Raw genomic sequence first — 24000 nt, 5'->3', positions numbered from 1 at the left:
ATAAGCCGATGTGGCGATAAACTACAGTTTGAGAGAGAGTTCAGGTGCGAGCGAGCAACAAGCTGGCAGGTGCATCAAAGCAGGGTCGCTACCTTTTATGCTTTTAAGAAGGGCATCACCAGATACACTCCTGCATGTCTGACAAGGTGCACAGAGAGCTGAAGTCATGACAGGCTAGGAAGCTGCTCCACCGGCTTCTTTAATCTTTAAACATGTTTCTAGGGTTCATTTAAGGGAGCATCCACTTCAGTGTTTGCTAGAAGATATTAAAAATGGATTGATTGTGAACAAAAGTAAATGAGAAATACTTTGCAGCACTAATTACAAACATCCAGGTTAACTGCAGGTGTGATTTAAGTTAAATAGTTTATGTAAATTGAGATACTTAAGTGATTTAATTAAGGTAATTAATAGTAACTTCCTTGTTAGAGGTTTTTGTAAAAAGGCAACATTATTTATGCTTTCTGTTAAACAGGAGATGTAGGTTACTGTCACTTTAACAGTTTTCGGTCCCTTGTGTTTACTAATCTCTGGTTTCGGGGTAGTTTAGGCTCAAGTAAAGACTGAGTGACACAGTTTTCTTACCGTAATACAGTTTGCAGATTAGAAATGTAGCTTTGAATCCTCCTGTAAGAAGATATTACACACTGTAGAGTAAATACTTGTTTTATCCTTCTTATTTAGAGTCCTTTGGAAGTTTTTCCCTCGAGTTAAAGAGACACTCGATAAGCTTTAAAGCAACAATCAGGATATTTGTCTACAGATTAAAAGCTTATAAAATGTAAAGTCAATTATTTTCTTGATGAATACATTAACCCTTTGGTATTTACTTTATTAGAGGGTCAGAATAAGAAATTAATTCACATTTGAGATGTTGCAACAAAATGATTGTTTTCATAATTTATTGCAGATTAACTTTGTGTTGATTGACTAATCCATGAATTGGGTAATTGAGTCCAGTTTCTCCTTTTATATTTGTTCTGTATCAGCTTGTTTGAACTCTTCTAAAAGCTTAAAGAGATTCATATTAAGGGAAGATTTCAAACCAAAGACTCATGCATCATTTTTATTCAGTTCCAGCTCGATCTATTCAGTGTCTTTGGAAGCTTTTGCACATTTTCTCGAATTTGACATTGAGATGTGTGTTTGATTAAATATAGATTGATATGTGAGATGCATTTTAGATTTAGAGCCAAAATGTATATTAAAAGAGTTGCTTTGGTATAACTTGCCTCAGAGCAGAGATAAATTTAAAAAACAGAATGCATCCAGCAAGATTTGCCAAACATGATTCATTTTTTTTATGTCTGGCTGTCTCAATAGCAGTGATCATCTGATTCTTCAAACAGTTTCTCCCCCGGTGATCCTACTTTGTCAAATTTTGAGCATTTCTCACCTTAAGTACAACCCAAACTTGAAGCAATTAAGTGAGAATCTCATCTGAACCCATTGTGATCAGTTTCGATTGGTGCATTAAATGTCAAGCATGAAACACACGGGAGGAACAGGTCATCGATTCATTAATAAATCTTTGACAGATGTCTCATATCCAGCACGTGAAACGAAGGCACGTTGCAGCACACGTGAACGCACGCTGCCGTCCTGCAGTTTGTGAGTCATGATCATGTTTGTGACCCTCTGCCTGTTTTTATGAGTCATGTGTTTATAATCACTGTTTTCTCCTCTCTCTTTCAGCTCCACAGAGCCTCCTCGTCCATCAGCATCATTAGAGTTTGAAGGACGTCAGGGTTTTTTTTTTGGTTTTTTTTGGAGACTCAGCAGGAAACTTGCAGCACAGGACGAATGGAGCCGACACGCCTTGATTCACCACAGCGGGATTATCATGACAAATGGAGAATATCATATACAGACCTGGCTGAGGGTCTTAATTTATTGTAAAATATGGACAAAGTAAGAGGCACTCCATGCAGATGTGGAGGAAATGGAGGACTACTGCTCTCTAGTGGAAGAAGACTGAAACATCATGGAGACAGATGTGCACCGGCCCTCTAGTGGCGTCATACCATTGCAGCTTTTTAGAGCCTTAATTGAGCTGACATGAACTCAGAAGAGTCTAGAGCAAGAAGCCACATTTTTGAACTGCAAACCAAACTCATTTCTCCACCCCCCCAAAAAACAAAAAACAAAAAAAAAACATGTTCTCTGATGTCAATGACTAAATGTGAATATTTGCCAGCATGTCGGCCACTTCAGATTTAACTGTCATTTCAACAGGTCTGTGTTTGACACATGCAACAAGATGAGACGTTAGCTTTTTATGAGTCACCTTTTAGTTAAACATAAGAATGGAAGAGTGTGTGTTGTGGCCTGTGTGTGTGTGTGTGTGTGTGTGTGTGTGTGTGCATTTAATTACATTCAAAGCATCTAAAATTAACTCCTAATTGCAATTCATTTGTACTCAACTGTATGTTTCCTCTTATAAATAATTAGATAAGCCGTATTAACATCAGGATGAGTGTATTATATGTAAATGGACTATGTATATAAACTGAAGGTGGAAAAATGAAAGATATTAGTAATGTAAATGTAATTTAGACAAATACTTGAATGTATGGGATGATGGTGTGGGAAGAAGGGAAGCAGAATGATTTTACACAGTAAATTTTCATGATCATTTGAATTAAATGAGCCCATATTTTACCATTGAGTCTATGTAGTTAGATGAGTTTGTCAGGTCAACTTCAATGTGTCTCTTAAGATCATAATCATCATAATTCAACTTGAAATTATGAGTTGAATAAATGTCAAAGTCATCAATTCTTCATGCTATTAATCAAGCTTCAAGTAAGCATTTTGCTTTAGGTTGCAAATTGAACGAACTCTTCAAAACTTATTTTGGCTTTAGTGTTATTAGCACACTAGCTGTAAAGGCATAAGACATTTATCAACATAAAGCAAAAGTGGGGCTCAATTACCTCCCTGATCCACTTTATACATCACATCTACAGCTAAAAGGATAACTACTGTTTTTTACAACCTTATTTCTAGCATAAAATACGATCATTTACTCACCCAGACAACTTTGGTGTCATTTGGAGTCGTTCGGACGAAATTAGCTCCAGTGTTGCGCTGCGTATATCCGTATAATGCGAGTACACGGGGCACCGAAGCGCAGCCTCTATATAACACATTATCTGCCACCAAACTAGTTAATTTCAATATTTAGTTATGATACGTTAGTGCTATTCCCCTCCGAGCCCGTGGTGGCATGTTATCAACATCTGGGGTCTGTAGGTTGACCTACTAACCTCTCATAGATAACCTCTGATCTGACATCATCTGAAATGACATCATCCAGATCAGAGGTTAGTAGGTCAACCTACAGACCCCAGATGTTGATAACATGCCACCACGGGCTCGGAGGAGCATAGCAGTAACGTATCATAACTAAATATTGAAATGAACTAGTTTGGTGGCAGAAAATGTGTTATATAGAGGTTTTGCTTCGGTGCCCCGTGTACTCGCATTATACGGATATACGCAGCGCAACACTGGAACTAATTTTGTCCGAACGACGAGACACCAAAGTTGTCTGGGTGAGTAAACGATCGTATTTTATGCTAGAAATAAGATCCAGGTTGTAAAAAACGGTAATTATCCTTTAATTTGATCAATTTTGCTACACTACATCTCACTCATACCTTAAATCATCTCTAAATTGTAATTATCCTTTTAAATTACAGCCTGAAGTCATGTGGAAAACTAAACAATCACCTCTCCTCCGCCGCCTGGTTCTTCTTCTTCCACAGATATCCCGAAACTGCAACAATCAATGCTTTCCTGAATGAGACGTCAGCTGCTCCTCCCCCTCACACCGGTCCCGCTGTGCCGTGGGTCAAAGTTCAGCCATATTTCCACTTGAAGCGAGGTGGACGAGGCGCAACAGGAAGCAATACACATCCGCCCCCTCCTCCTATAAATAAAAGAGGTGTAAAATCAATATTGGCCTGGAAAAAAGGGGGCTGGTTACTTATATAAAATATACGATTTATGTGGGTGATTTTGTTAGAAAGAAGAAATTAACTAAGAAGAGGAACGTCTGCGTTAACAATAGAGATATTTCATGGAAGAAACAGCTGAAAAATGATGTTTAAATGAATAATGGTGACACTTTATGGTCGTTTTAATGCCAAAAAATCAATTTCTTGGTTTGGATAAGCCTCTAACAAAGCATTTGAGATAATTAAAGCACCTGACAGTTCTTCATTTAAGGCTTCTGTACTGTGTAAAGAAAGGAGTGGGTGTTTTTGGCAGTGCTGTGAGTGACATTTTTCTGTTTCAGACGAGTCAGTCAGAAGATTTTTGGCCGTCTGGAACAAAACTTGTGTCATCCAAGATTTCAGAAACGTTGATGGTAGGAAAATATTGAATTTTGTAGCCCCAGAATATCAGTGCTCAACAAAATACATGTCTAACCCTCTTATATCATTAATATCGCTATGCTCACAGTCCTTATGTCAGTCATCAAATCAGATTAAACAAGATCTCTAATTGAAGTATCTTCTGAGACATTACTTGATTATAAAACTGTAAAATTTGTATTTTTTTAAATTATTTGTGCTATTTGTGCTGATATCAGTTCTGCAGATAAATGAAGCAAGTATCCAATTATAATTTCTGTTTTCTCAACTTAACAACAAACATGAATATAAACAAGAAAAAAAAAAAGTGGAAGTAGTATGACAGGCGCTGTGTGTGTGTGTGTGTGTTGACATTAATCTTTGTGTGTCAATATCTGCACACGCACATAAGTCAACCTTCACATTTCAGTAATAAGGAAATCCAAATTATTCCTGCAGCTATTGATTAGAATCCACAAACCAATTAATATTAAAGGAACATTGCTGCCAGAAATATATTAATTTGCCCTTTATAACATGACTGCTTACGTGTTTCAGGTTGTAAAGACAAAAACACATCTTGACCATGATGACAACAGCTGGTTAAAAAAAAAAAGTTAAAAAAAAGTAATCTTGGACAACAGATGGCGCCTGAACTCTATCAGATGCAGCTCCTTGAGCAGGAGAAATAAAGTGATGTGTGTGTGTGTGTGTGTGTGCCTCTTTTTATGTCTTTGAGGGAACCGGTTTCAGTTAAAAACCAGAGTTGTGGGGACATTTCTGTGCTGTGAAGACATTTTGACAGCTTCAAAGGGCAATTTGAGGGTTAAGACTTGGCTTTAAGGTTAAGGTTAGAAGTCGGTATTGACACTTAATTGTGACTGTTGAGGTTAGGGTAAAGGGCTAGTTCATGCATTATGTCAATGAGGCTCATCAATTGGACTAACACTAACATGCCATTAATAAAAACAAATTTAAAGGAATAATTCTACATTTTGGGAAATACACTTATTTGCCTGCCCCCATTGTGACTATCAGCACCTCAAAATCTGACTAATTCACAACGTTATGATAATTTATTGATCTGCATATAGAAATTGAACATAAACATGTAAATTTGCAGTTTTATTTGGGAGGTTTATGCAGGTTTTATTAGTTTTAAATAGAGCCAGTCTCGCTATATTTCCCAAAATGTCAAACAATTCCTGAGAAACACAAAAAGAAGACTACACATGTTGAGTTTGAAGGCAGATTCTGATATATTTTTACACTAATTATATTTATATTGGTGTTTTCTCTTAAATAAAATAGAATAAAGACATTTAGTATGTAAATAATGACTCAAAACAGCATTTAGGTATTAAAAGAAGACTGCTTTCAGTGTAATCCATTAGCTTACAGCACCTGTTCATGTATTAGCGCATGTGTAAGATGACCAAGTTGCATATTTACATCTTTATAAATATGCATATTTCCAAATGAATGCATATATTTCATTTGAATGGAGGCAAATGTCAGCATTCACCCCACACTGAACATTAGCCACAGCTTCAAGGTTTCCCAGGTCAAAGGTCACAGGAAGGACTTTCAGATCAGACACTGCAGGCGCTCTTTGACCTACTCACTCAACAGCAAAAAATATGCTCCTGCTATATTTCGCCTTTTGTTTTTTGGCTTCAGTCCCATCCTTTCCTTTCTTTTTCTTTCTTCTCTTTCTTTTCAGCAGGAAAACAAAAGACCAGAAAGGAAGATGCAGGAATCCTTAGCGAGGGTCGAGGTAAAGGGCAGGTCACCCTCGCTGACAGACTGAAATATCACAGCTTGCCTGGGGCCCGTCATCGTCTCTGATGCTCTAAGGGAATTTGTGACAAGTCAGGAGTAGAAATGAGGGAACGAGGGCCAATGGCTGCTAGCAAGAAGCCGCCAGGGAGGAAAAATCGATCAAGTGCTTTTGACTGAATCATTGACTGAGGGTAAATCCTCTTCTTTAATGTTGTAGCAGTCAAATTTCCTTTCAAAGGGTTGTAGGAAAATCAGAATCTGGGCCTCCCTTTCCTGCAGGTGCTGGAGGATCTCATTCAGAGTTAATGAGATTTTAATCCGACATATATAACAGCACCCTTCACAGTGACATTTAAAGAAGTCGTTAAGTGGTGATGGGCGAGGACGAGGAGCTTGAGTTTAAAAGGAGCAGACACACTGCTTTGGAGAAGGTGCTTTTTGTCCCAGTGTACAGTATTATGAGCAGTGTTGCCACGGTTACCTTGAAAAACTAATCTGATTAATGACTACTGATTACTCCTTTGGAAAGTATAGTTACTTTACTGATTAATTGATTTTTAAAGTAACTAAGTTAGATTATATATACATTAGATCTTGTTTATTATGGCATAAAACGAGGGCGAGTCAACCATAGACATATGTACGTAAACGCCGCATTGACTGCTGCTACCGATTGGAGCGACGTGCCTACAACGGCGGCCATCTTGGTACAGCTCAATTGTAATAAAAATAAATAAATAAATAAATAAAATTGCTCAATTGTCAACATATATTCCCACGGGCTGTTTGTTACAAATGTCAGATAGATAGATAGACATGTTTTAACAAATCAAACCGTTTGAAAATCGGTCTCTGCTAGCCCTGTAGCTACTTTAGGCACGCCTCTCCACAGTCAATGCGGCGTCTATGTGTCTATGGAGTCAACTGTGTTTAAGGGTAGCATTTCCTCTACAACATACTGCCCGACCAACTTCTTTAACTCTCCCCCACTTACCGATTTTGCACCGAAGTCCAGCTTTTGTTGTTTGGGTGGTGGGTGGTGGGTGGTGGGTGAGGGTCCTCTTGCATTAATCACAGCTCTCTCCTTCGCATCACCTGGTGGGACTTTCTCCGTGAGTTTGACTGTGCCGTGCCGCGACTCCAAATGTTTCTTCAAATTTGACATTGTGTTTTTGAAGCTAGATAATACTTCGTCTCCAGTACAGAGTGTACAGTGAACCTTTATACTGTGATCTTTAACGGACAGAAACTCAAAATAATGACTGTATTTCCAAGTCGAAAACGCGCTTCTCTCTCCCCCCGCCATTGTTGTTTACGAGTGTGTCGCACAGGTGTGTTGTCCTCGTGCTGAAAACGTGACGTCACTCTACGAGCAGCAAGAAGAAATCAAATCCCTATAAATGGGGAAGGGAGGTGAACGAGGAAAGAAGTAGCTTTTTTTTCATGGTCAAGTTTAATATAACCCCCCTAGTTCCACCTCTCCGAAACTCGGGGGGGGGTTCCTGCTCTCCTTTACCTATCTTCTCCTACCTCCATCCTGGATTTGAACCAGGTGCCACTACCTTTACCTACGGCTATCCTGGATTTGAACCAGGTGCTTGCACTATTCACTAGCCTATAATAATAATAATAATAATAATAATAATAATAATAATAATAATAATAATAATAATAATAATGCATTTTATTTAAAGGCGCCTTACAAAGCACATATAACACAACAGTACATCAAACAATATAAATCAGGTGACATTTAGTGCAAAGATAAAGAATAAATATAAACGTGACTACAAAGTGCATTAAATGACCTTGTGATCTCAGACAAACCCACTACACCATGGAGTCTGTCTACACTAAGACCTTTTCTCGGGGCGTATTCATCTTCTTAATTTGGATGTTGGACTATAAAACTACTAAATTTCTCACAATCTGTATCCCAGCAACACCCGCATTCAAACCGGGCGTATCACAAACACCTTATGAGCTCAGGTAAACCCACTACACCAGCGAGCCTCTCTACACTAAGACCTTTTCTCCGGGAGCATTTATCTTCTACAGCAGGGCTTTTCAATTCATTTGGAATTGGGGCCAGTTCATGAAACGGAGGCAAAATAAGGAACCGGAGAATATGAGTAATCACGGTAACAAATAAAGACATTACAACATTTGTGTTTTCCTAAATCACAAAAAATGATTATTCTATATGATGGTAAGGCTATAGTCTTACCTTCATGAGGTCAATTTGTGTTTTCCTTATAAATCACAAAAAATGATTAGTCTACATGAAGGTAAGGCTACTTATATGTAGGGGCTGTAGTAAGGTTATAGTCTTACTTATATGTAGGGGCTGTAGTAAGGTTATAGTCTTACTTATATGTAGGGGCTGTAGTAAGACTATAGTCTTAATTATATGTAGACTAATCATTTGTTGTGATTTTATGAGTCATCCTCACATTGATCTCATCAAGGTAAGGCTTCATTAATTGTTAATTAACAATTAATTAATTATTAATATTAATGATTAATAACTAATAGAGTAACATTATTTGATTCAATTAACATTACTAATGATTAATTAATATTAATTAATTATTAATGTTAATAATTAATAACTAATAGAGTAGCATTACTTGATTCAATTAACATTAGTAATGATTAATAATTAATATTATTTAATTATTAATATTAATTAATTAATTAATATTAATCATTAATAGATGAACATTACTTGCTTCAATTAATGTTAATCTAATGATTATTAATAATTATGTATCAATAAATAAATTAATTAATTAATTCATAATCATTGCTCCAATTACAGATTAATTAGGTTGACAAGTTGGAGCCTCAGGTGCAAGAAACCAAACCTCGGCATCTCAACTCAAACAGCTCAGCTTGTTGGGAAACCTTCTTGAACTTCTGATTTTACTGGTTGAGTCCCAAAGGGGAATAGCTCAGTTTGTTAGCTGTTTGCTTTGAATCTTAGTGGTCGTGGGTTCAATTCCCACTATGTCCAATTGTTTTTCCAAGTCAGACACATCTAATGCCTTAGATGACTACTTGGGAAGCGATCAGATTGTTGGTTCAATTGTTGCACAGTTTTTTGAAAGTCAGACAAACTGCTGATGAAAACTTGTGGAAAACTTATGGAGCCAATGTGAGCCTGTGGTTCAGTGATTTAGACAGCCGGTTTGAGTTTTGGGGGTGGTGGGTTCGATCCCCGGCCTGCTCACATATCTGTCTGCGTCCTATCGGCCTAAAATCCCAAATCCTCCAAAGAGGATCGTGGATGTGTTTCTACTGGTTGCCTACAGGGGGCAGTATTCTAATTGGAGTTACCACCAATGCTGTAAAGTAACATTAAAGATCAATGACCCTAAACGGGGATTGAACCAACAACCTTAATTTCAATTACCTAATGCCCACCACTTATCTCACTGAGCTATCCTAAGACTAGTTTTCCAAAATTTTATGTTGTACAAATGTTGTTGTTTCACCTTTTATACTTATATATAAAATGAATGAAGATCCAGGGGGAAATAAACTAGTGGTCGTTCTGTTTAAGAGACGATCTTTGGAAGGGCGTCTCTTCCCATAATGCACTGCGACAGCCGTAGGTTATAAATATGAGCGTGCCTTTCGCTCTGGATCTCAGTCTAGAAGAAAAACGTGTGGGAGACGTGACTGAGACGTCTGTTTAAACGCGGTAAGAATTTCAGCTTTTTTAAAGAAATGTATTGTTGTACTAAATTCGTGAGAAAGTTCAAGTACTTTTATAAAATGGCGCTTATGAGTCGTTTTTTGGCGGTTTTTGCGTGACCTGTTCACTTTACTGTGCTGCTGGCTAACGTTACTGAACGTGTTCAACCACGCAGCTGAACTTGAGCACTTATGTGCACATATTAGGTCACAAGAATTACCTGACTTTAGATATATAAACCAGTAATTAAGTCAACTTTTTGTTCATTGCCTGCCCTCCAATTTCTGTGGCTCCATTGCAGCACGTTATGACCTTTATGTTTTGTTTCAGAGATGCTGGGTCCCCCATGACAGAGCCGCTGCCATGGGATGAAACTACCAACCCCCAGCCTTTTTCTTTGGAGTGAAGGTAAACAGAGTTGTGATGGTTCACTTTAAGATTCACGTTGCATTCAAGTCATGTCCCAGAACTTTACATTTCTTTATTTTTCGCAAAATGTTTAAATTGCAGTAGATACCACATCATGGTGGCTGTTTCTTTAACTCCAGTGCTCAGTCAGCTGTCCAGGTAGTGTGTCTGGCTCAGTGTTACAGTGCTGGTAGAGTATCTCTGTATTTTGGCTTTGGCTGCAGGTTCTGTTTTAGAGTCTGTTGCAGAGCTTGGCCCAATGAGAGTACAAGGCTGCACATTTCAGACTCACTCCTATAAGGAAGCTTTGAAGTTGAACTTTCATAGGTGGTAGAAAATAACAGTTTTCAATCAAAGTAGCCATATGACTTATGATGTGAAGTAAATTTTCCTTGACTGTTGCAGGCAGAGCTACTGATGAGCTGCTCATCATACTGCAGACTGACTGAAGGTGAGTGATGCAAAACCAGTAAAATTTATATTAATGTGGTGATAATCAAACCCTGAGCAGTGACAGTATTGTTCCTGCTTTAACTGACTATTTTCTCTACAGCAGTGTGTGGAGCAGCTGGCCTGTAGGGGGCAGTACACAGCAGGAACCAAGACTGATGTCAGGTATGTATCCCCAATCTTGTACTGCCATGGCAGACTTCTATCTGCAGATTCTATTAAGCTAACATGTGAATTGCAATTTATTTTCAAAACTCAAGTGCTCTCTAGTAATGTGTTTTTTTTTTTTAGTGTTGCTTGACTGGTGTGGAGAACTGGAGTCCACCTGCTGGGATGTGACCAGGCACTTCTGCTCAGCCTGAGTTTGAGGATGAAATTTAAACTGTCAAACATTGAATGTAAAATCTGTGATGGTTGAATAAAATTTGAAAAATCTGCAGCAACTGTTTCATGGTTTATTAGGCTTTTTTTCCAGATTTGGCCACATTATCAGTGTATTCAACAGATAGTGCAATATCTCACAACTACATATCAATACATTGTAGGTATAAGACAATTAGCACAGTCTGAGGCATCAGAACCAAAGCAAGTTTTACTAAGTACACTGAAGATGTAACTAAACACCATTTGTTACTTCTAATAAGGAAATGGTGCATTTGGACCATTTCCAGCAGGACTATACAAAATGAACTGCTGTACATTGTACACAGCAGTGCTAACAGTTGGAAAGTGACTAGATGTGATACACCACTTGGAATTATGGTACATGAAAAGTCAGTGACTCCAAAATAGAGTTCAGATCATAGACTGGTTCTGATACATTTTTCAAGAATAAGCTGACAAAAGTAAATTCAAGACAATATTGAGTTTAAATGTAAAAGCATTTTATTACAAATTCAGTTTAAAAATCACAATCTGAATATACTACCAATAGTTAAACACAAAACACAAGTGGACTAGGGCTAGCAGATCTCTAGGTGTGCCAACATATACTCACTTGTGAAGAGACCTGTCCCAGCAGACTGGCCCACAACTCCACTAAATCTAATAAAACTACAAAGGTTAAACAAAAATAGATGGTCCTAATCTCCAATATTTATAAGGCTGTACTAAAGAGGGCAGGCAAAAAGCAGCAGCAGATGGTATCCTACAAAAAGAGACAGAGTTAGTTAGCCACCTGCATACACAATAGAATCAAACTGTCCAGGCACCACTTTCCACCATAGTAGGGAAAAGGGTCTACGAGCTGGAGACACCAACAGAGAAACTAAGCATAGAAAACCAAAGTTAGCTCTCAGAAACAAGAACTTCTGGCAGTTACATCTCAGCATACCGACCTCCGTCCAGACCACACGGCAGCAGAAAAGGAAGAACAAATGTACACAGGTGTCTTAAATAACCTTACCTTGATTAGAGGCGGGGCCAAGCCTGGGGTTGCATTCAAGACCTACTGAGCTGAGGGAGCATTCAGTGTTTGACCAACAGTGGCTATATGGCAGGCTACATACAAATGCATTAATTCATTATTGGTTTGGACCTCCTTTGTGGAATTTGGTGGAAATTTGGATCAATGTGTTGGAGGAGACTATAGAAAGAAAGGATGCTAACATGACAGTCCAGATATACTCCTATTCTGTAAGTCTGGACCAGGCATCTCAAACTCATTCCACAAAGGGCCATGTGGCTGCAGGTTTTCATTCCAACCAAGCAGGAGCACACATGCACACCAATCAGCTGACTGAAGAGTGAGTTAAGCTGATTAAATGAGTCGAGCCAGGTTAGGGTTAGGGAGACTGAAAAGCTGATGAAGACGTGTGGAGTTAGTGTGAGGCTGTGGCTGAGTGTGTTAGACAACAGGTTTACAATTTAAGAGTGGTGGGTTCGATCCCGACTGTGCTGGTGAAGTTTTGTGAGTCAGACAAACTGATGGAGACTGAAAAGCTGATGAAGACTTGCAGAGTTAGTGTGAGGCTGTGGTTGAGTGTGTTAGACAGCTGGTTTACAATTTAAGAGTGGTGGGTTTGATCCCGACTGTGCTGGTGAAGTTTTGTGAGTCAGACAAACTGCTGGAGACTGAAAAGCTGATGAAGACTTGTGGAGTTAGTGTGAGGCTGTGGCTGAGTGTGTTAGACAGCCGGTTTAGATTTTAAGGGTGGTGGGTTCGATCCCGACTGTGCTGGTGAAGTTTTGTGAGTCAGACAAACTGCTGGAGATTGAAAAGCTGATGAAGACTTGGGGAGTTAGTGTGAGGCTGTGGCTGAGTGTGTTAGACAGCCAGTTTACAATTTAAGAGTGGTGGGTTCGATCCCGACTGTGCTGGTGGAGTTTTGTGAGTGAGACAAACTGCTGGAGACTGAAAAGCTGATGAAGACTTGTGGAGTTAGTGTGAGGCTGTGGTTGAGTGTGTTAGACAGCCGGTTTAGACTTTAAGGGTGGTGGGTTCGATCCCGGGCCCGCGTGTGACTTTTCAGTGACATCACAGAGAGGAGCGGTTTAAAAGCGTTGAGAGAAGAGGTGTGAGTGTGAAGGGGACCTGGTGTAGTGACGGAGCCGTTAACACAGATCTCAAATACGTCTGCGGACGTGAGGTGGCTGGTTCGATCCCTCTCCTGCATCAGTAATCGGATCATACTAAAAATGTGTCTCACGCGGAGTGGGTGAGGGGGAGGGCCTTGTCCTCCCCCGATGTTTCGGAGGTCTGCCCGCAGGGGGTTATGAGGGAAAAAATCCCGTCTGGGTGACGTTTTAGTGGAAAGTGTGAACGAGTTTTTAAAACAGTTGGAAGTGTCTTGCCATAACATGTTTGTTGCCTATTACACAAATACCCAATAGCCATAAGCCCACCGCCTTGCCATAGGCCTAAAATTCCAAATCCCCAAATGAAAGTGTGGATGTGGTTCCTTTCCTGTGGCACTTTAACCTGAGTGTTTGTACTTAGTGAAGCAGCCTATCGGGGGCAGTATGACTGGTGTGTAAACCTGAGTTAACAAGAATATTTCCATCCTGCTGCAGGGATTGAACCAACAACTCCGCTGACACACAGAAACAAAGAGCTGTCACTCATCCTGCTGAGCTATCTCTGCAGAGCTAAGTTGTGATGTGGTTGATGAATAGATTTGACAGGCTTTAAGTGACACTTAACTAATGAAAATAAAAGTTTAACATTGAGTTGACTCCTCAATTGAGAAGCTGAGTTTGAGAATTGGAGTGAAAGAGAAGAGACACAGTCCAGCTGCTAATGTTTGTGTTTGTCTTTGTTTGGAGCTGCAGATGCTCTCTACAATCAATATCTTGAGTAATGTTGTTAAAGTGTGGTTTTAATGCAGTGTGTGGGAGGTGCTTAATTAATAAAGGGAGGTGCTTAATTAATAAAGGGAGGTGCCGCAGAGCTGGTGGTGCTCCTGTTGTGTGAGAGTCAAGCTGAATGTTTGTATTTCTTCCAGGAAAAATGGTTTAATACAGTTCCCAGATGTAGTTATGGTGATTTAAAGTGAGATGAAGAAACAAAAAGTATTTTCTAATAATCAGAAGTTGACTGTAAATAAGAAAAATGTGATGTTTAGATTTAATATGAAGTTTTAGATGCTCTCTGGTGTTGACATGTCTACATATTGAGACATTAAGTTTGATAAAACAATGACTGAACTCTATGAATGACTATGAATGACTATAAAGTGTGTATGTGGGGAACTTATTAAAGCAACTTTGTGAGAAGAAACACAAAGATTTGTCTTGATTTCAAAGTTTAAAACATTTCTTACCCTGAATCTGGGTGTGCCGACGAGACAAAGACACCTCCATGTTGTGTTTGATTGGTCTCGTTAACACACCTGTTAGATCCAGCTGGGCCTGTCTGAAGCACTTTACTATGAGTTGTATGTAAAAAGGGACTTAAGAGCGGATTTAGGAGTAAAAAAGCTGTGCAGAAACATCTGTTGGAGCTGTCTGATTATTTTTTGGTTAAAGTCTTGAATATCGTCAATCCAGCCAGACCACTGAGGACTGAAAACATCCAATGAGAACAGATGGGCAGTGTGACTCTATAGCTCTGAGTCTGAAGTCACAAGGTTGTGAGTTTGATTCCAAATGTGTTCATGAACTTTTGTAAGTCAGACAAACTGCTGGAGATTGAAGTGCTGATGGAGTAATCAGTGTGAGCCTGTGGTTAAGTGGAGTCTGTCTACACTGAGATCTTTTCTCCGGGCGCATTTATCTTCTTAATTTGGATGTTGGACTTTAAAAGTACTAAATTTCTCACAATCTGTATCCCTGCAACACCCAGATTCAAACCGGGCGTTGTATCACAAACACCTTATGATCTCAGACAAACCCACTGCACCAGCAAGCCTGTCTACACTAAGACCTTTTCTCCGGGCGCATTGATCTTCTTAATTTGGATGTTGGACTTTAAAAGTGTGCAAGAACTGAACCAACAACCTGAAGCTTCCCAAGCAGTCTTCTAACTGCCTGAGCTACCAGCCCTCACACTCTAATATGAGTTTTTTTTTAGCTTTTCAGTCTTTATTTGAGCTTTCTGACCTTAAAAGGTACAACCTAGTATTGAACTCACAACCTCTGACTGAGAGGTGAGATGTTTTACTCACTGAGCCACTGGCTCTTCACTGTGGACAAAGATTTTCTCACACTTTTCACCTTGTCCTCTTGAACTTCTACATCTGCAGCGCAGTCTTCTCACAGCCTGAAGCACCACAACCATCATGCTGCTTTCAGTTTCTTCAAATAAAGTTATTTGAATTGAAGCTGCATGACAACCTTCAGCTGTGAGGGGAGGGGCCTTGAATAAAGCTGCAGACACCCACCTGTGGTCCTGATGTGGCGTCATCGTCTTAGGCAGCAGCAGCAGCAGCAGCAGGAGGTGCTCCCACAGGTTGAGGAGGGTTAGTAGTAGTTCCACTGATGATGCTGAAGGAGGTAATAAAAAAGAATAACTAACAACCCTGATGAGTCGAAAGTTTAAGATCATATTAACCACTAACAGTTATTTTACCCCTTTTTTTTTACATCTCCAGCGTTGGATGAGACTCTCTGGGGAGCAGCAAAAGATGAAGTGTCACCTGCAGGAGTCACACATGGAGCATCAGAGGGTCCTTTAAAAATACAGCACACACACAGACATATGGATTTATGGACTTGAGTGATTTGAAGAATTACAGGAGTGATGATTTGGAGGTTGCATTTAATACAGACATGTGCAGGACAAAATATAGGGTGCATGACATGTACAATTAAGTTATATTATTCATTTTTACTTGTTTTTATTCATTCCAACTCAATAAAAAAAGTGCTGTTTAAGGATTTTTTTTCAGATGCCGTTAAATACTTTCTGCAACATTTTTTACCTTAAGCAATTAGATTAACAAGAATAATTAGATTACAATCTAAAATCTGGCCTATAACTCACAAATAACCTTTAGAAATGAAGTGGATTTCTTGTAACAGATCCACTATTTGGATTAATATAGTTGATAAATAATGTAATAAAACTGAGTCAGAAAAAGTCGCTGCAGTTCCACCATCAGTCCACTAGATGGCGACATTAAGCAGCAGCATGATGCTCAGGAGGATTTACTAACATTCACTGACTGAATCATTAATATTCAACAAATTGAACACTAATAACACAACATTTAAATAGATTCAGGTATCTATTAGTCCTCTTTAGTGTGGTAACATTAATATTTCACATGATGCACAAAAAGAAATGTATTAAAATATGATCTTGACGAGGGCTGGGCAATATGAAATTATATCGATATTGTGATATGAGACTAGATATCGTCGAGTTGTCTTTTACTGGTTTTAAAGCTGCATTACTGTTTTATTTTCTGAACTTAACAGATTGTTCTTGCTATTCTTTTATGTACCTTTTACCCTCTTTGTCATTATATCCACATTACTGATGATTATCAAACATTTCATAGTGTAAATATTTTGTTAAAGCATCAACAACCACCTCTATAAAATTGTTGCAATATCCATATTGAGGTATTTGGTCTAAAATATTGTGATATTTGATTTTGTCCATATCGCCCAGCCCTTCACACATTTATTTTGATATGAATTATTTTACAGTAAAAACTTAACAGCAGCAGATGTTAGATCTAGTTTAACTTTTAACTCTTCGCTCAGTAGATGAAGTATAATCACAAAGAGAAATAAATCAATAAATACACAGCTCATCGCTTCCTGTGTAAGTGTAATTAGACTGTTAAGTTGTAGTAACACTGACTGACTGTTCCTCCACATCAGTGAATACAACACATTTATATTCAAACATATAAAACATGTTCATTTCTCAGAGCTGCAGAAAGGAAATAATGCTGTTGATTTATTGACTCCAGCAGGTTGATCAATCATTAACCAGATTTTAGATTCATCTTCTAACATGTTCTCCAAAGTTTGTGATGAATAAATAAAAATATGAACTACAAACATGAAAGAGCAAGAAACACAGTGTAAAGTTACTGTAGATAAAGTTAAAATAAGTATTAAAGAAAACAAACTTACCGCGAAGAGTCCAAACTGCTGCTTTATTCAATGATGACAGTCACGTGACTACATGGCAGTCATGTGACCGGCATCACATGACTTTAGCTAACACCCCCCCCTCCAGGTAAAACTGGTGCTGGTGTTACTGGTTATTGGTTCTGCTGCTGAAGTTAATCTTTAATGGTTTCATTTGTGTGTTGCTCTTAAAAATGTGAAGATGTAATAATCTGCATCATCTGTATCATGAAGGGTATAGAAACACTCCTTGAAGATTGAATATCAACTTTTTTTTGCTCCTTAATGTCATTTATACTAAAAAAAGTCACCTCAACAGAAATGTAATCATTGCTGGTGACTTTTTCTGACTTTGTTAAACATGTGAGTTGAACTCTGAGATGCTCAGCTCGGTCAAGCGAGATGTAAAAGTCTTTGTAAAGGTTTGACTGTGTTAAATGATACTACTCAAAGGTTTAAAGGTTGAGCTGCTTGGACATCTTTTAAAGCCAACATGTTGAGTCATGACTGTCCTGGTCCACTAGGTCAGTCTGATTGGCAGCTGCTTGAAGGTTTTGAAGTAGTGGGTTCAATCCTGAATCACAAGTCAGGCACAAAATCCAGCACTGAAGATTGAAAACATTAATTGACAACACCTTGAGCCCATTGAAGCCAGCACTGAACTGTGTTAAACTGTGTTGATCAGCTGCTAGATGAAGACTGAAAAGCTTTGGTGAAACCTCTCAGCAGCAGCTTGACTCTGTGGCTCAAAGTGTTAAACTGCATCACTCAAGTTTTAAGATTGTGGGTTCAATTCAGACAAGGGACTTTTTATTTTTGTAATGAATAACATATGTAAAGATTGAGACAGGCTGTCTAAACCACCTTTTTAAGGACTTGGTCCAGTAGTTTTAATTGTTTGGTAAGTTTTTGAATCCAGCCAGACCACTGAAGACTGAAAACATGAAATGAGAACATGGAGTCAGGATCACTCTGTAGCTCACTATGTTGCACTGTGAGTCTGGAGTCTTAAGGGTGACGGTTCAATTCTCACTCAAATTTTGAAAGGTAAATCCAAATGGACCCCTCGGCTTCCCTGACTGCATACAATAGTAACAGTGAAATTTCCCACAGTACATTAGTATTGCGAGACAAACCGTTTTTATTAAAGTCTCATTTAAAGCCTGCCAAATGTATTCATTCACAGTTTTAGTTTGATCCAGTTACTGATGCAGGAGAGGAATCGAACCAGCCACCTCACATCTGCAGACATATATGAGATCTGTGTTAACGGCTCCGTCACTACACCAGGTCCCCTTCACATTGGAAGCTGTTCTCTGAGCGCTTTTCAACTTCTCCTCTGAGTCATCACTTTCAAAACTCACTGACAGAGTCAGGATTCGAACCAACAACCTCAAAACCTCAATACAGTCTTCTGACACAGTGAGCCACACAACAGGAAGGAGGTGAATAATCACTTTTCAAGGTTTTCAATGTCCAGCAGTGTCTGACTTTAAAAATTAACTTGCCAGTGTCAGGATTGAACCAACAACTTCTAAACTTCATAGAAGCTGTCCAACACAGTGAGCTACACAAGCTTTTGTCAGATTTTGAATCACCAGTGATGTGACTCCCTTGCATCTTCAAAAGAAGCATTTAGCCTAAAGCAAGACTCTGCCGAAGTCCAATATTTGACTGTCCTCAACACAAGAGAAGATTCAACCAAATTACAACAAAATATGGTTTACTTCCAAAGAGACCAGATCTGTTTTTAATGTCGTGTCTCCCGACAAATTTTGGTCAGCCCACTCAAAATCACTCAAAGCCAGCGACACTGAAGGGAATGAGTCACTGCAGATTCCTGTGTGAAAGGGAGCATTGTCGCCAAGCAGAAACACAACATGTCTCACAATCTGACCAAGACAGAGATACAGGAAACTCTTCATGAAAAGTCTGCTTTATTTTCAACGCGTAGGAGAAATCAGGAATGGGTTGCAATTTGCTGCCGTCACTAAAACACACTGTAAGCGCTGTCTAAATTCCTCTCATTGAGATGTTTGGTGTCGGGTGGCGCCAGTTGGACACATTTTAAGACAAAAAGGCTCTGTTTTACAGTGACTGATGTTCTATTCCTCATCGTCTTGAATGTGACGTCCACCTTATTTAGTTTGGGGTTTATGGGAGAATGACGACTAAAGATTCTCGGCTTGTTTGGGTTGATTGGCAGGTGTCCATTGAAATGCGACTGAAAGAGCTTCCTGTCTCCACACTGATAGACACAAAGCCTGTGAATGACCCAGGTAAATGTCAGGACACCTTGCAGAATGGGTTTTTGTTCGACCAGAAGAGGTTCAAGAGAGGCCCAGAAAGGTTTGAACCATTATTTCAATCATAAAGTGTAGAGTTTCAGGGGTCACTGGGCATTTTCTTTTACTCTTTCTCTTCAGTTCAGGACCCTAACGCACCTGCAGTCCTTTCAAAGTCTCAGAAATTACCCTTGAGGTTCCATTTTCAATTTAAGATAGTGGTTTTAGTGTCTCATCTTTAAAAAAAACAACCTCTTTGTTTAATTATGTCCACTTGCAATTAGCCCTGAGGCACAAATAACACCAAATAATGATATAAATAATCTCATCTGTGTCCTGAGCATATCAATATTTAAACTTTTACTTAATAGCGAGAGGTGGATGTGATTAATTTCTCGAGCCGTCAGTTAATTATCATCTTATTTACCGTAATTATAAGCTGAATAAGTGAGGGTTTGCGGCGTTGTTGTGGGACTGTCTGCTCCTTACTCTCACTCAGTTATAATTAAAACTCCTCAAAACACGATGACAACTTGTTTATGGAAAATGGGAAGGACTACTGACAATTTCCATTTATACATTTCTAATTACTAACACTGGCACTCAAGCTAATAGGTACAGGAAGCATGCTAACGTTAGACATGGCCGGATTAGTCACTGAGAGGGGTCGTGGGGCTGAAACATACCCCATGCATGGTCCTGTTTGCAGCTGATTTGGAGCTTAACAAAACAGCCAGATTTGATGTATTTTGATCAGAAACTCACTTTGAATTAAGGAGATGAGGAAAAAGAAAAAGGCGGGAATGCAGGAGGACAGTGGAGTTGAACGCTGACACCATCCCTCGCATCATCCTCACGCGTTTCAATTAGTGTGCAGACAGACACCTCAGCATGGCTGGCATCACCGCCCTAATCCTCAAGAGAGAAAAAGAGCATTAGCGGTCATATGCCCACCAGATTTGTCCCATTATTCATTACAATTAATTGCTTCCCCGTACTCCCGGCCTTTCCCAGGAAGGCGGCACACGGCGAACGGCTCCGCTGCAAATTGTAATATGAGCGGAGGACTTAAAGCTGTCATTCAAATCTCACTGTGACCTTTAGGGAGAAAAGGCTGTTTTTCACCCAGTTTTCACGGAGCGAACTGGATGATATTTTGTGTGTGTGTGTGTGTGCCTCCATGCTTGTCAGAAGAATCTATCTCTGTGAGGACATTTTGGCCCGGTGCAACCTGACCTCATGTTTTTACAATTACAGACAAACTTGATGGGAAAGAAAATCCTCCTGAGCTCCACCTGCAACATTATACACAGATAAACTGTTACTGCTTCGCTAAAAATATCCACATGCTCATTTAGCTGTTACTGTTTTTCAACACAATAGATGTCAGATTTGAGATTAGGGTTCAGTTAAAGTTCAAATCAGATGGGAAGATTATTATATAAGCTTATTTTAGCATTTGGAAACAGGTGAAAAAGCAACCAAATATGCATGGAAGTACCTCTGAAGCTCACTATATATGTTATATATAGCTTGTTTGTTTAATCTGTAAGACAAAGCGTAAAAATGACACATGGTTTTATGCAGGAAGTCAGATATTATTTCACCCATCAACTAACCAATACATTTTATAGACATTCATTTATATATAAGTAAGTACAGAGCCGTAAATGTAAACTATTTTCATTATAATTCATATATCATTTGGTGAATATTTTCTGTGAAATGATGTAAAAATGGAAATACTGACCAATTAAAAGCCATTTCCACAGTGTAAGATGACACATTTTGTCCAACCAACAGCCAAAAAGCCCAAAATATTTAATTTACGATGATATAAAAGAGAGAAAAGCAGTAAATTGTCAAACATTTTCCTTTTTTTGCTTGATAGAATGGATGGAAATGGAAATATGTAATGCCTTTATGTAACAATCTGGATTTTGAACAGTTACCCTATCATCTGACCCAATTAAAACACAAATTTTAAAAAAAGGACCTCTTCATATTGTCCTGGTTTATACTTTCCCCATTCACAGTCTGTCACATCTATTCTCCCGCATTGACGCCCAGTATGAAATATGTTCACACAAGAAACACAAAAAACCCACAAAGCTTTGCAAGCAACCAGATACATTTAATTACAGGTAGATAATTGCGTTGTTTTTTTCCCCCCCTCCTTCTCCAGAAGACTGACTTTGTATTGTTACAGTATTTGGTGGTTTGAAAAAAAAAAAAGGGAATATGATTCTCTTTGAGCCTGGATAAAGCTGTAATTTCATCCGAAGAAGACAATCAAACATCAGGATGTGGATTGAAGTCGTGCTGCCCATGAGCTATTCTTGATGGGCCGGCGTTGGCAGTTTGAAGGGTCCTCAGTTGTCAAGGTAATGTAGCCGAACCCCCAAGTGAGGACAAGCTGATACACATGCTTTAATAATAACTGCTTCGGTGTTGGATCATGGGAGGGAAAAAAAAACCCTACATTATGGAATGATTCTGCTCACTGCGTCAAAAAAGTCCGGAGAAAATGTCAAAACCTGCTCTGAATCAGCACTAAATGTAAATCAAAAATATGAAGGCAATAAAGAAGTACAGTCTGCTCACACTCTCTTACACACACACACATTTTCACACACTTTCTTTTACAATATAAAACAGGAGCCTGTGATGAGGAAGAGAGAGAGAACGGACAAGTCGCTACGTTGGAGGAAGAAAAATCAGGTGGGAGTTCCCAACTGCAAATTTCATTTTTATGGGACTCTTGAGGAGTTTTAGTGTTTCTAATGGTCTGACTCCTGTTTCAAAGGAGTTTCTAAACTGGCACAGTACAAAAAATATCTAAATAAAAAAAAGCAGGGTATCATTTTTCCTATTTTTTGGATACTGGTTTCAACATGATACCTGAGATTCAGCACTTTTTTGATACCTTACTTAGAAGAATATTTTTCCATTTAATTAAAGAGGCTTATGTCTGTAATGTTAAAGGAGCCCTGTGGAGTTTTTTTTAAAGGACAACCTACATCATTTACCCATATTTGCATTTTTAGTAGCTTGCCTTTGTTGTTTGTACTATTTTAAATCTCCAAAGCTTCGATTATCAAATAAATCCATCCATCACTCAATCAATGCTGCACTTCCTTCTGTGTTATCACTACCAACTGCAATATGTGAATTGCATTGATTTAGGACCCTTACATAAAAAAATGGTCTCCACTTTGGTCACTAGTGGTCAAAAACTCCACAGGATGCCTTTAAATGTTGTCTTAACTTAAAACAGCCTGAAACCAGCAACATGTTCATCTTAATAATAAAAGAACATTTACAAGATAACAAATCCAATGCCAGCTTTAAGTATAAAAACACAAGTGCTTGATACCCGTTCCTACAAAATAAAATACCTCTCCTTTTAAAATGACAGTGCAAATAACTAAAAATATCAGCCTCATTTTCAGTCAAACTCCTCCAACATGGCGGCTCGTTCCTTGCAACAGACTCCTGTTATCACACAGCGGATACACAGTAGAGTTTAAATACTATTCCTTATATATTAATAATAATAATAATAATGATAATAATAATAATAATAACAGATGTATAAATATTTTTACATTCTCAACATTATTTCCTGTATTTGTAAAACATGTGGAGTGGTGCATGGGTTGTGGAAAATAGAGCAAATGGTTAAGTGTCATATTGTAGGCACATCAAGGCACATATCATACATTCATACAGTGCACTGCCTTTCCATTCAACCCCTAATAAAAAATTTCAAATAAATCACAAAACACTGAATATAAAGCATGCTATGACCTGACGTAAATGTCCATGCAGGATTAAAATCTCATTGTTATCACAGAAGCAGTAAAATCATCAGCTAACAGCATGCAGGATTATATCAGTTTTGCCGCTGATATAATGATGTGCGTTAATACAGCGTTTATGATCTCGATCTCGACCACAAGCGGAGAAATAAAAGAATAAATTGTTTCCATTATTCAGAGAAGGAGATCAATATGTAGCATGCAATTCTAAATAATAAAAATAACTCATATATATATATACCACAATCCCTTTAAATTCCTGTTTTTGTGCTGCCTTTTGCATTCAATCTAAATCTATAATCTCTTTAAATGTATTCATGTATATAAAGAAACCTGAATAAATAATTTTCATAATAATGTGCACAGAAAAGAACAACAAAGGTGATTTAAAAGCTCAATCAGTAACGCTAAAGCTGGAAACCTCATGGTGTAAACCTCAGTCTCAGTAGTTTTGCTGGTAGTGCAATAGATGGAAAAAATAAAAAACACACAAAGTAGACAAAGAAGATGTGCGACTTCAGCTGTAAGATTATCACCGTAGCGACGTTAACCCTGAAAACACACAGAAACTCTTCTAGGCTAATTACAGGCAGCGTAAGAGTACTTCAGAAACATCTCAGAGAGTTTTAAGAAATCATTAAATATCACCTGACGAGAGCTTGTAACAC

At 38.5% G+C, this 24000-nt stretch overlaps 1 protein-coding gene across 1 annotated transcript in view; it reads left to right on the top strand.

Moving 5' to 3' along the window:
- LOC128354250 (fibronectin type III domain-containing protein 4-like) overlaps nucleotides 1-2524 on the top strand; it is an 84506-nt gene extending 81982 nt beyond the window's left edge. Inside the window, exon 12 of the mRNA XM_053314511.1 lies at nucleotides 1696-2524. Within this exon, the coding sequence (XP_053170486.1) occupies nucleotides 1696-1737 (42 nt within the window). The 3' untranslated portion in view covers nucleotides 1738-2524. The remainder of the gene's footprint in view (nucleotides 1-1695) is intronic.
- The last annotated feature ends 21476 nt before the right edge of the window (nucleotides 2525-24000 follow it).

This window comes from Scomber japonicus, chromosome 24 (genome assembly GCF_027409825.1).
Source record: "Scomber japonicus isolate fScoJap1 chromosome 24, fScoJap1.pri, whole genome shotgun sequence".
Classification (NCBI taxonomy): Eukaryota; Metazoa; Chordata; class Actinopteri; order Scombriformes; family Scombridae; genus Scomber; species Scomber japonicus.
Note: the sequence above shows the minus strand (reverse complement) of the source record. Positions and strands in the feature narration are given on the sequence as shown.